The sequence below is a fragment of the Dipteris shenzhenensis genome, chromosome 11 (assembly GCF_047967505.1).
Source record: "Dipteris shenzhenensis isolate YYH24624 ecotype China chromosome 11, Dip_SZ_1.0, whole genome shotgun sequence".
Taxonomy (NCBI): domain Eukaryota; kingdom Viridiplantae; phylum Streptophyta; class Polypodiopsida; order Gleicheniales; family Dipteridaceae; genus Dipteris; species Dipteris shenzhenensis.
The window spans coordinates 4,758,169-4,772,095 of NC_141606.1; the positions used below are offsets into that span (position 1 = coordinate 4,758,169).

At 46.8% G+C, this 13,927-nt stretch overlaps 1 protein-coding gene across 1 annotated transcript in view; it reads left to right on the plus strand.

The window, feature by feature from the left end:
* Positions 1–1,514: 1,514 nt before the first annotated feature.
* LOC147896522 (uncharacterized) overlaps positions 1,515–13,927 on the plus strand; it is a 149,549-nt gene continuing 137,136 nt past the window's right edge. Inside the window, exons 1-3 of the mRNA XM_087381890.1 lie at positions 1,515–1,605; positions 2,469–2,660; positions 7,268–7,387. Of these exons, the coding sequence (XP_087238016.1) occupies positions 1,515–1,605; positions 2,469–2,660; positions 7,268–7,387 (403 nt within the window). The remainder of the gene's footprint in view (positions 1,606–2,468; positions 2,661–7,267; positions 7,388–13,927) is intronic.

Here is a 13,927-nt window from a genome sequence, read left to right on the forward strand (position 1 = left end):
CAACAGCACGAGAAGTGATAGGATGTGCAGTAGATCATGAAGTAGCTCCAGCCGAGGTGGTGCTATGAGGCGCTACACCCGTGCACCTTTTAGGTTTTTTCTTTTTTCTCTTCCTTGGGCAATCTCTAGCAAAGTGCCCAGGGGTCCTGCAAATCCTACAATGATCCTATCTCCCAGCAATCTCGACTCTCTGCTTGAAGAATTAGCCATTTGGACTGGAGCATGATGTGGTCATCCGTGATGTTAGGGTCGGAGATAATGAACCTAACACGTGGTACCCCGTCCAACCTGATTGCCTCTGCTACCGAAGAAGGCATCCCAGGGAGGGGGGGGGATCTTGGTGACCATCCCAAAAGCAGCTCCGATGGAAGATAAGAGTCGATGGTACACCTGAGGAAGGCCGGGGAATCTGAGGAAGAAATCATTCGGCTATCCTCCTGCACAGGGTCGAAGCCCAACGAGAAGGGCTCAGTGCTAAGGGACTAGCCTTAAGCATTGTAACTATTGCATGGGGGAGTCAAAAACAACCTGGAAGACACCTCAACCAAGCAAATGAACATCTGTGAGGTGCCCTGCGAGGTCTCCAGGTAAAGCGGATAGCATCCACCTGTAACCTAGATGGGTGGGACCCATAGATGCAAGCAAAGATTGATGTCGAACACTCCTGCTCTATATATTTTCGGAGTTCCTGCAACTCGTCTTTTGAAAATGTCATGGTTTTCGCGGTCAGTGGAGGCAGGCGAGGATTGGTTGATGGCTGAGCCATTGTCAATCGAGGTAAGAAGGCCGACTCAAACATTGTTGAGCTCCGTCCGTAAAAATGCTGCTAGGAGAGAGAAAGGGGAGGAGAGGGTGAATGCTAAGGGGAGAGAGGGGGATGAAGAAGGCTGAAGGAGGGGGAGAGAGGCTAGGATAAGAGTAGAGAGGTGGAAGGGGGGGAGGCTAGGAAAGGGAGTAGGAGTAGAGAGAGGAGGAGGCTAGGAAGGGAGTAGGAGTAGAGAGAGGAGGAGAAGAAAGGCTAGGAGCTGGGGGGGGGGGGGGGGGGGCTGAGGGAGGAGGGGTGAGGCAAGGGGAGGGGGTAGGGAGGTGGGGAGGGGGGCTGAAGGAGGCAGGGAAAGGGGCGGGGGTAGGGAAGCGGAGAGGGGGCTGAGGGAGGTGGGGGTAGGGACGGGGGTAGGGGTAGGGGCTGAGGTCGACGGGGTAGGGGCGGGGGTAGGACGCGGGGGTAGGGGCTGAGGGAGATGGGGGAAGGGGCGGGGGTATTCATGTGAAGAAGCTTCCATCTATGGAGTAATTTGTTACCGAAACCCATGCCATAGTCCATGCTAATGATACTTATTTAGCCGAGCTTCATCAGTGCCAGGCCGCACCTCCCTTTCTCTTCTGCTCCTCTTTCTTCACCTCTTGATAGAGACAAGGGGATTATCGCTTCTACTCCACCATCTGCAACAGGGATCCTCTGCACTCCTGCACCAAAGGCATCATTTAGGAATTCTTTTGTAGTTCTGGCAGAGATGGTAGAGTTTGAGTTGGAGGAGTTTGTACCCTCTACCCTCGGGGAGCAGCTTATTCAGATCACCGTGGATAGAGCTTCCCCTTCTGCAGGTGTGGGAGTGCTTTTCCCAGTTGACTTCCCTCCTCTTGATAGGAGGAATTTTTCCCAGGAGAGGGATATCTCCGCTACCAGGTTGGGTAAGATTTTTTATCCGGCCTCTTCCTCTTGCCGATGAGGATTGTCAGTCGGAGTGTTCAGGCTCGGAGGTGTACCTCACCTCCGTTGTAGGGAGTTGATTCGTAACCAACTTCATCCAGGTGTTACTGGGGGTCCCATTGATATTCTCATGATTCAAGAACACGAATTGGATATCAAGGATTGTGCCAAGTCGGGTAAGCTTCTTTGAGGCCATACTTTTTGGTCACCCGCCTTGGGCACCAGGGGAGGTACTTGCATTTCTGTTTCTTCTTCGATGCTAACCTTGGTGATTGGACATGTCATCATAGTTCCCTCTAGAGCTCAGTGGATTATTCTTTTGATTGGTGGGCATAAGGTTGGTTTCTTAAACCTCTATGCCCCCAGTTCAAGAGGGGACCGTGTCCTTCGATGGAAGGAGCTACTTTCTTGGTCTTGCATTGCAGAGTCTTAGATCATTGGGGGTGATTTCAACATGGCTGAAATGCCCATAGGCAAAAGAGGAGGTAGGGAAGGTGGTATCTATTCCCTAGAGAGAGCAGCCTAGGATGCCTTCCTTTTTCAGTACAGTGGCAGAGATGCTTGGCATGATGATGCTATCCACACTCAGTGCCATCACTCTTGTTTTCTTGGTCGAACAGGAGGTCTCTGATGCCTATCCATGCACGGATGGACAGATTTTATGTGGATGATCGGGCTTTGGCCAGAGGTGGGATAGTATGCATTACACCTGGGGTGTCTACTTCAGATCATTTTCCAGTTGTTCTGTTTGTTTTAGATCCTTATGTGATGAGTTGCTCTGTCAGTATCAAGATTCCAGATGCCTTTGACGCAGAGGAGGGCAACACAAAGGCAGTGTTGCGGACTTGGGTATCTCACATGCACGATGGGCAGCTTTCCCTGTCAGACATAGGTGCAGCCCTCTCAGATATTAGTGACTTTTATCACTCAGTTGCTCGTATAAGGAGAGGTGAGATACTCATGCAAGAGATAGGTATCCGCCAGCAGTTGGCTGCTCATTAGAGGGAAGAGCAAAAGAGGCCTACAGATGCTTGGGTTCAGGAGCGCCTTGCTGTAGCAAGGGCTCAGTAGCAGCCATTGTTAGATCAGAGAGCAGAGTATGCCTTTCATGCCAGAGAGTCATTTTGGACTCAGACGCAAGGTAGGGTCAACAAGCAGTTCTTCTCTACTCTTGGTCCCAGACATCGTAAGGAGAGTGTTTCATAGCTTGTTGACTCAGACGGAGTTTTACAGACACATCCAGATGCCGTCTTGTAGGTAGCCACAAATTTCTATGCCTCCCTTCTTACAGCAGATCCTGACACACATGCTAGAGATGATGCTCGAGTTGTTATTTGGCAGCACTTACCTGTGTTGGTGACTGGAGATATGATAGTCTCACTTGATGCACCATTCACCAACATAGAGTACATGACTGCTCTCTTTGCCCTTCACAAGGGCAAGTGCCCTGGTTCAAATGGGCTTACACCCTCTTTCTTTATTTCATTTTGGGATCAGATTGGGGATCCCATTACCTTAGTCCCTCTAGGGCATTTGGGACTCCGGTGAGATGCCAGACTCACTTACAAAGGGCCTCATTCATCTTATCCCAAAAGGGGGTTGCAGGAATTTAGTGTCTCAGTGGATACCGATCACTCTGTTGGGTACTTTGTACAAAATCTTAGCAAAAGCAACCAGCCTATGTCTACAACCCTTTCTTCCAGATCTTATACATAATACCGCAAACGGGATTTGTGCATGGCAGGAGCATCTTTGATAACATCTTCTCATTTTGAGAGGCTTCTGACTAGGCCATGCATAATGACCATAGGCTTGCCATTCTACTCCTGGACTTTGAAAAATCTTATGACAAAGTAGACTGGGGCTTTCTAGAGGGTATTCTCCTTCGCTTTGGATTCACAGATGCATGGATCATCAGATTACTAGATCGGTCTCTGTTAGGGATGCCCTTTAGCCCCCTCTCTCTTTTTATTTGTGGCCGAAGCTATGAGCTATTACCTTAGAGCTCAATCTGATATTATAGGGCCGAGTCCTCCATTGAGGAAGGAGGATGAGCTATTGGATAGTGAGTTAGCAGATGATACGGCTGTTTTTTTGGATGCCACACCACAGACACTCACCTCGTTCAGGACAGCCTTGGATTTGTTCTGCACTGTAGCAGGGGCTCATATTATTTGAAACAAATCCAATGGCTTTTGGATTAGTGATGAGAACACTCCAGATTGGGAGATCGACATAGGATTCACTTGGATTCAGAGGGGTGTCTCCATCAGGTACCTACGATGCCAGGTTGGGGTGGGCATGTCTCTAGCACAAGAATTTGCTTCCGCGTTGGAGAGCATCTGGAGGAAACTCATTTTTTGGAGTTCTACCATACTTGACCTTACATCTAGAGTAGTGGTTGTGAACCAGGTATTATTGGCTACTGCCTGGTTCGTTTGTTTATGTTGGTGCATCTCTATAGGTTGTATCTCTCACTTCATGAGGCCTATTAGGAACCTCCTTTGGAGTGGGTTAGATGGCATCTTAGATATTGTAGCCAGGGTGGCTTGGGAGACCCTCATTCTCCCCACAGGGGAAGGAGGTCTCAATATTATTGATCCGAACTTGCAGTGTATGGCCTTGCTCTGCAATTTTGGAGTGAGAGGATTGATGCCTGGACAGGAGCCTTGGAAAGATTTTTTCTGACACAGCATTCAGTCTTGTATACCTTCTCATGGGGGAGATTGGATGGACAGCTCCAGATGGATTTTTACATCAGCCCATCTTAGATCTCCCTCTTCCCCTCTCATGGCTTCCATTTTGAAAGCTTGGGGCAGCTTCAAAGACACTCTTCGGAGAGTTACACTTTCCTCTTGCGAAGAAATAGACAGGCAGCCAGTCATGTGGAATGAATCTATATTGGATGATCATGGAAGATCATATTATATGTAGTGGTCTAGATGGGAGAGGGGACTTGCTTCCATTGTAGGTGCCCGGAAGGCTTTTAGAAAGCTTTCAGAGGATCAGAGACTCTTATCAGTTGGCCACCTCAGAGGGAGTGCAGTCAGGATGCAGCAAATAGAGGCAGCCATAACAGCAGAGTGGATAGATACAGATGGCATGCCGATCACAGAGGCCACTTGGTTGGGAGATTTCACGGGGATGGGTGTTTCTTTACAGGTTATTGCCTTGCAGGATGCACATGAGGAGACCCTTGTCTTTGATGTTCTGTTGGGAAGCAGATTCTCAGATCTTCAGATGATAGTCTTTTGGAGGTTGCCTTCTAGCCTATTAGGATTGTGGTTTACATAGAGTGGGGCACGGACTCACAGTGGCATCTTGATCCTGACCCTGTTCTCTTGGCACTTGGGTCTTGGAGACTGTGGTTATATGGTGGTTCCCCAATCAGGTTCTTGCAGTGGGACCCAGGGGAGTGGGAATGGATTGATGAAGGGCACCGAGAGAAGAGCATCCCCTTCTTTCGTTACACAGTTAGAAATGCTAGGGGATTTCACCTTAGCAGTAGAGGTTGGAGGCCCTTCAGAGCTCCTCATTGGGATAGTTTTCAGATTTATGTAGAGGTGTAGAAAATTTTTTAGAGGCTGCTCTGGAAATCCTCAGAAATAGAAAGATCACTCTCTTCTTTTGGCTTTCTATTCATGGATGGATTGCAATGAACCTATGGAGATCCAGGTTTGGGGGCTGACCCTACTTGTCCTCGATGCCATGCAGCAGTTGAGTCAGTTCAGCATTGCCTTTGGGAGTGCTGACAGACGAGGACGATCTAGATGGGTGTTGCCAAGACTCTTCATGACTTGGGGATCGGTGGCATGGTTATCTCTTACTGGTCCTCAGGTGTTTTTCGAGAGACATGAATCAGACTCATCCTTCATTATATGACGACACTCTGTGGAGTCGTGCTCTGTCCAGGATGTTCCCTTCACTCCTTTTAGAGATGCTCATGCCTCAGTAGACACATCTTGGGAGATTTTGGCTAGCATTGCAGCTTGGCATATTTGGAGGGCCAGATGTACGGAGGCGATGGACCTCTTCCTTGGCCTGGTCCAGGCCCTATTTGAGGCCCAAAACCACCTCCAAACAGGCGCCTCTTGCGCTGCTGTTCCCCACTGTTCCTGACCATCTCCAGGCCCTGGAGCCACTCCAACAGCTCCGTACTGCCTCTGCAAATAGCAGCTGCGCAATCTTGATCCCTCCAATTGCTGACAGCCACGTGACATCTCAACACCCCTGCTGTCCACCATGGTGGCTCATAACTGCAAGGTACTTCCTCCTTTGTGCTGCCCATGTGGCAGCCCCATGCTTTGTTGTTTTGTCGCTGTGAGCTTGCTGCCCACATGGGATCGAAGGTGCTGCCCATGTGGCAGCCACATCACCCTTTGGCTCACCCCCTCTTGCTCTCCTCATATGGGGGCTTATAAATGGGGAGGTGACCACACCACTTCCAACACAAGCTTTTCCATTCATCTTCACACCCAAATGCTATTAACAGGTTCATCTAGATATCCCCCTCTGAAACATATTGAACCTTGCAAAGTACAAAGTATCATGGGTATATTTCAACCGCTTCTACAACTAGCATGGTCTAGGTTACCAAACTACCTCTCTTAATCACATGGTTCTCGTCTCTGACACGTTCTTCAACTCAGTTACGAAGATTTCTGTCCAGCATCATGCCTCTGAAATTTCATGTAGTAGTTTTCAATGTCAGTATCACCTCTTAGCATGATCTCTGTAGAGTCTTTTACTCCAACTAGGTCAACGAACCAGCAGAAGGCTTTGAATGCATCTGCCAAGAAAATTCCTTCTTTGTTCGCTGGGAAAGTTCCCGGCCTCCATCTTAATAAATATCAATTGGCTGTGGATGGAGAGGGACAGAGTTGCTTCATTGCAGCTCAAGAATACCGGATTTCCCCCCCATAGTTTGTTGATGATCAGCTGAATAGTTGCTGGCTTCCCATTTAGGCATTGAGTAAGCTCCTTCCTTGGTGGGATCTATATTAAATCTGTAGTTGGGAGTTTGTGGGGGGGTCTTTTCCTTTAAAAAAAATCAGATGCAATCTTCTGTATTGTACAGGGTCATGCGTGTGCCCAATGGGCCTCTTAATGCATTGGTTCTTGTTTTACTCTGAAAAATAAAGGTAACATATCATTTAACCTGCAGCATATGTTGTTCCAATTCTCCAATGCTTTCTTGTGCTTGTGTGCTATTCATCAGAGTCTCAGGAATGCACTACAAACGAGCTGGAGGACTACAGATGCTTTGATTTAAAAGAGAATGTATTTTGGTTTTGTTATGAAATGAGATTTAAGGTTATCTGCTTCAAAAATTTTAAAGAAATGTGGTTCAAGAAAAAGCTTATGCAAAGATGTTCTTTTAATTAGCAAGAGAGTACTTTGGGATTATGTCCTTTGATAGACCCAATATGCCATGCTATGACATGCATGGGTTTTAAGAAATTGCATGTAGTTGGGCATCTGCATAGTAGATCTCTATAACTCCAATACATGTGCTTTTATGCATAAAAAATTCACTCTGAAGAGAAGTTGGAACAGGTGGTGAATATACTTATGAGGAGGAAGTACAAGTTTCTAGCGACTCTGAAGAAGAGGATGCAGGTTCTGAAGACCTTGATGCTACAATTTTGTCTCTACAAAAGCATTCATTTTTGTTAGGTAAACAATGTTTTACTGTTATGCCCTCCAAAGATGTGAAGGGTTATTGTTATCTAACACGTTCCTAATGACTCATTTTTGCATTTGAAGATCAATAGATGGCTGATATTCATAAGATTCTAAAGTTCTCTATTTCCTGCTTCTTTCAATCATACAAGAGAGGGAAATAAAGATTTAACAAGGCTCAAAGGGATCTGACTATACTTTATAATTATTTGGCTTTTCCCACCTTAGTGTAACTATGGTTACCATCAGGAGGAGTCAAAGTTTCCCATCTACAATTAGGGATAAAATGAAGGGGAGGGAGATGTTAATCGAAGATAATTAACTGCTGTTAGCTCTATTTCTTAATGTATCTAGATCTGATAGAAGAGAGATGAGGCAGCGATACTAGCAAGAGGGTGGAATAGAGGAAACACACTCATTACATAGGTGGTGACCTTGAGGTAGTTCAAGGTCTCTCTTGCTGTGATATGGACATAATATTCTATGAATTTTTTTTGAATGGGATTCTATTGCGTGAAACCTTGCTTGCACTTTTGGTATCTGAATGTAGATGTCAAGGCAAAAGGACACGGCCACATTGCAGAGTACTTGAGCTGATATGGATCTGGAAAGAATTGTTTTGTCTTGTTTTCTTTTTAAATGAAGCTTATCCTTCCACGCAGTGCATTTTCGCTCATCATTCATCATTAAGAGTCGACTAATGGGAGAGATTCATACTGTTCTGGCAACGCATTCTTGCCAGATTCGAGTACTCTACTCAATAGAATCTGATTGTGCCATCATAGATTCCTTGTACTGACACTTTCCTCAATCATTTCATCATGCCGCAGGTATTGATGTTATTGGAAACAATACTTTCCTGTCTTCTTCATTAAGAGCCTTATCCCACTTACACATTCTTATATTTCCTTCTTTGTCAATTAGAGTCCTTCTACTGCCACTTTCCTCAATCATATCTTCATGCCTTTCAAATTGTATCTGGACACAGGTGGAGGCAAGAGGGTCCCATCTTGTGGTTGACATGTAAGTCAAAAACCAAATACTAGATAGGAGTGGTCAGATAAGTCCATGTGTTAATCCCCCTTCATGTGAAAAGCAAGTGAGCCCTTCAGATAACGGTCATCTTTGGAGATCGTTATAGATAATCAAGTCATACATTGCTCCCATCTCCAATAAGTGTCGCCTGAGAAAGAAAGAAAGAAAGATATATTAACGTCTGCGAGAGGCCTCCCGGGCCTATGAGACAAAGTGCAAACCCAAGAAGTACCTCATACAAGCCAGTGAGGGCTGAAGCAAAGGGTTCACTAAGACCCTTGCTGAGAACTGAAAACTGAATAACTGAAAGCAAAAGCTAACATGCTAACACAGTCAGCTAGTGAGCAAAGCAAAATACTAGAGTAGCAAAGTAACAGAAGTGTGTTAGGTGCTCAGAGCTAGCACTCCTAGTACGTGCTCAAGTTCCATATATCCAGGTAACCTGGTGGCACTTTGATGAGATGTGAGAAGCTCTCGTATCTGTGTCTGTCGAGCTGTCTCACGACGTGGGGGAGCCGTGGTCTCCTCGATCTCTGGATCCAGTGGGCTACATCAAGGGTGATGCCTCATCTCTTGCGGTCGCCTCTAAGAAGGAATGAGATAGGCCGGACTGAGAGAGAGAGAGAGAGAGAGAGAGAGAGAGAGAGAGAGAGAAAGAGATGTATTACCGTCTTTAGGAGGCCTTACGGGCATATGAGAAAGAAAGAAAGATCTTAAAGTCTTTGGAAGACCGATGGGTCTATGAGACTGTGAAAATCCTGGTACAAACGAGCTGTGGTGGTGGAGCTACTAAACGAGCATCCTGTTAGATATCAATGCTCCACTCTCGTGTAACTACGCGGGAACCAGCTAACTCTACTTGTAAGCCCCCCATATGAGGAGAAGGCATTTGAGTAGCTCGGTTATCCGGTAGGTTCTGGTTTGGACACCAGATGGGGGCCATGTGTGGCGTGATGGCTGGACAGCTTCAGATAGAGTTGGCACACCGCCAACTAGGCTACATGCAAGTGCGGGAAGGCATCCCTTAACTAACCGCACTGAGAATAGGCGGAGCATTTCTCGGGGCAGCCCACTCTCGGGTTGCGGGGCCCGTTTGGAGCCTCAGATGATCCCGGATGGCTGTGGGCTGAACGGAGAACCGTAGGTGTGTTGCTCTGTTTTGGGCACCGGTTCTATCGTATGGTCGGTGGCCTATTTCAGGACCGACCCCTAGTCGACCGTTTTGGGTGGACTGGGTCGGCCACCCAATTGAGCCTAACCGATTATGACTGGTGGCTATATAAGAGCAAGCCCGTGAGGTCCATTTCATCACTGGCTATAGCAACCTTGATTCCTTAGCATTCAGCCTCCGTCTTCTACTGTTTCCAACATGCCATCGAAGCTTCTTTCACAGGAGCGCACGGCCAGGAGGCAGTGCCATCTATTGTATAAATTGTACAGTAATTAAAATTTTGATTCTCCATACTATCTTGTTTTCTCTCTTGCGTACGAGATCCTGTTATGTGTTGAGCACAGACGTATTATTATTTTCTTACATGGTATCAGAGCCTAGACTCTAGCAAGAAGATTTGGTAGTGTGTTTCTGTTTGCGAGCAGATTGTGAGAGATGGCTCAGCCCGCAAGACTGCGAATCCCACCGTTCGACGAAAGCGAAAAGTTGGACGGCTTTAACTATCCTTTCTGGAAGTTCAAGATGAAGACCATCCTAAGTGCATATGAGCTTTGGGACATTGCTACTGGGGTGGATGTGAGGCCGGTTCCGAGACCGAATCGAGCCAATGCAGGATAACAGATAGTACCAACTGCAGATGAGATTCTCACGTCGACAAGAAGAAATGCAGATGCGCTGTGTTCTATTGTCTGCAGTGTTAGTGATTCCGTCATGGCGTTAATTCAACATGTCACCACAGTGGAGGAGGCATGGACAGTCTTAAAAAATCAGTACGAGACCACGAATCAAACACAGATTCAAAATCTGGAGACTCAACTCGCGAATGAAAAGTTGTCTGAGTCTGAAGCAGCAGAGAAGTTCATCACTAGGGTGAAGAATCTGCGCGATCAGATGACTGCGATTGGCATCACCATCACGAGCGAGAATCTAGCACGAAGGTGCATATGGATTCTCCCACCAAAGTACGACGGTCTTGTTACGGCGCTGAATACGCAAAACAAAAATCCGCCCCTCAACTTTGAGGATTTCAGCGCGATGCTTATGGAGGAGGAGATGCGTCAAAAAATGAGGACTGGAGAAGATTCGGCTTTCTGGACCGGATCAAAGAAAGATAAGGGTAAGGACTCTGGTAACCCATCTTCTTCTGATGATAAAAAGAGAAAGAAGAAGATCAAGTGCTTCTATTGCAACAAGGCAGGGCACAAGCAGAATGAGTGCCGCAAGAAGATTGCAGATGAGAAGAACGGAGTGAAGAAAGAGTCCAGCAACAGGGCACAGGCAATACCCATAGAGCTGTTCGTCGCAATCGAGGAGATTTGCACGGAGGTAGTTCATGTACCTGCAGATGAACCTTGGATCATTGACAGTGGTGCATCGCGCCACATGACCAGTCAGAAGGATTGGTATACCTCTCTACAGCCGGTAGGGAATGACATCATGGTAGTAGTCGGCAATGATGCGAAATGTCCAGCAAAAGAAAAAGGTACGATTGCTCTCAAGTCAGATGGAGTTGTAAAACAGTTGTCCGATGTTCTTTATGTGCCAGATATCAAGAGGAACTTGTTGTCCGTTTCTGCGATCACGGATCGGGACCTCAAAGTTCAATTCGATAAGAATGGTGCACAGATTGTGGATCTTCAAGGAAAGATCATTGGTAAAGGTACACGGCGCAACAACATTTACGAACTCTCAGCTTTCAGTGCTCGAGCGGATGTGAAGAACACTAAGCTGTGGCATGAGAGGTTTGGTCATCTAAACCTTAGTTCTTTGAAGGAGATGCATAAAAGTGGACCTACCAGAAATTTCAGATCTGTCCGATGTATGTGAAGCTTGCATGATGGGCAAGTAGCATCGGCAGCCCTTTCCTAAAGAGGCCAGCAGAGCAAAGGCTCCTCTAGAGCTCGTTCACACAGACCTCTGCGGAAAGATGGAGACGGAAGCTTTGGGTGGTTCCTTCTACTTCATGACGCTGATTGATGACTACAGTAGAAGGATATGGATATACTTCTTGAAGACGAAAGACGAGGCTTTCAGTAGGTTCAAGGAATGGCATGTAATGGTCGAGGAAGAATCAGGGAGGAAGGTGAAGAAGCTAAGATCAGACGGAGGTGGAGAGTTCACATCGACTGAATTCGAAAGTTACTGCAAAAGTCACGGAATCAAGAGGCAGAAACCCCCGTCACATACATCACAGCAAAATGGAGTAGCAGAACGCAAGATGCGCGTCATCTGCGAAATGGGCCGGAATATGATGAAAGGGAAAGATTTGCCAAAGACTTTCTGGGCTGAAGCATGTAACACTACAGTTTACATCCTCAATCGTAGCTACACGAAGGCTGTGAACGGTATGACTCCATTGCAAGTCTTTTCTGGTAAGAAACCTTCAGCTGCACATTTCAGAGTTTTTGGATGTCACTGTTTTGTGCATGTCCCTGATGCTACCAGGACCAAATGAAAACCGAAGAGCCGGAAGTGTATTTTCTTGGGCTACAGTGAAGAGGCGAAGGGTTACCGTCTCTATAACCCTGTTACCAAGAAGGTAATTGTAAGTCGCGATGTGGTCTTCTTAGAACAAAAGCATCAATTGGAGGAGGATGCTTCCTTCCCAGACAACCAGTACCAGGATATCCTTCCAGTACCGCCACCAACAGCAGACCGAACTCCCCCAACGGTGCTTGGGAGGATTCAAGACAAAGAAGATGAAGAAGAGCCTGCAGAACCACAACGGCAACGGCCATTCCCGAAGTGGGTAAAGCAGCATTTGGATGGCAGAAAACCTCCAACATTTGAGGAGGAACCATCTGAGCACCGCGGGTCCAAGAGATTAGAGGAGCAAAGAAAGGCGCAGGAACACTTGGTCAACTATGCTTTGATAACAGAATTGTTCCGTGCTGATGAACCCAAGTTCTTGAAGAGGCATAAGGCGATGATATGTGGATGGAGGCTATGCAGTCGGAGTATGGCTCCATAATGAAGAACAACACTTGGGACCTTGTGGATCGATCACCAAAGCGCAAGGTAATCGGAACCAAGTGGGTGTACAAGATTAAGTGCAAGTCCGACGGCACGTTGGATAAGTACAAGGATCGGCTCATGGCAAAAGGATTTGCACAAGTACATGGTTTTGATTATCAAGATACTTTTGCTCCCACAGCGCGACTAACCACAATTCGTAGTATTTTGGCTTTAGCTGCCCAGGGAAGTTGGCCCATGTTTCAGATGGATGTGAAATCCACCTTTCTTAATGGAGATCTCAAGGAGGAGGTATACGTGGAACAACCACCAGGTTTTGAGATCCCCGGTTCAGAAGGTAAAGTCTGCAAACTAAAGAAGGCACTTTACGGGCTGAAACAGGCCCCACGAGCGTGGTACTAGCGAATTGATGCCTACTTTCTGCAAAACGGGTTCAGGAGGAGCCCAACTGATGCAAATTTGTATATCTTTAGAGAAGGAGGCAGGTGTATGATCGTGGTCCTTTATGTGGACGACCTTGTCATAACAGGGAACCATGAAGAGAAGATCTCGTAGACGAAGCATTTGCTAGGAAGAGAGTTTAAAATGACAAACCTTGGACTGATGCATTTCTGTTTGGGGATTGAAGTTTGACAAGAGCCGAAACAGATCTTCATTTCACAGCTGAAATATGCTGGAGAGATACTGAAAGCATTTGGTATGGCTGAGTGCAAAACAGTTGGTACCCCTATGGAGATTGACGTGAAGCTCTCAAACGAGGATTCATCACCACTGGTAGACGAAGCGAAGTACAAAAGGCTTGTGGGCAGCTTGATCTACCTGTGCAACACACGGCCGGACATGAGCTTTGCGACTGGTGTACTAAGCAGGTTTTCCAATAAGCCCCGGGAGAACCATTGGAGGGTAGGGATGCGGGTGCTGAAATACATCAAAGGCACACTTAATTATGGCATCACCTATACCAAGGGCAACATCTTGACCGGATTTTGTGACTCGGATTGGGCAGGAGACGTGGATAGCAAGAGATCAGTGACAGGGTATTGTTTCTCACTTGGATCTGGAGTTGTGTCATGGGTCAGCAAGAAGCAACCCACAGTTGCTCTTTCTTCTACCAAGGCCCAGTACAAATCTGCATGCTTTGCTTCTTGCGAGGCAGTGTGGTTGAGAAGGATTTTAGGGGACATGGGTGCAGTGCAGAACAAGCCTACGCAGTTATTATGTGACAATCAGAGTTGCATGGCGATTGCAAAGAACCCGGTATTCCACACTCGCACAAAACACATTGAGATTCAATAGCACTTTGTACGCGAGCTGATCATGGATGGAGAGGTCGACTTGGTGTACTGTCCGACTAC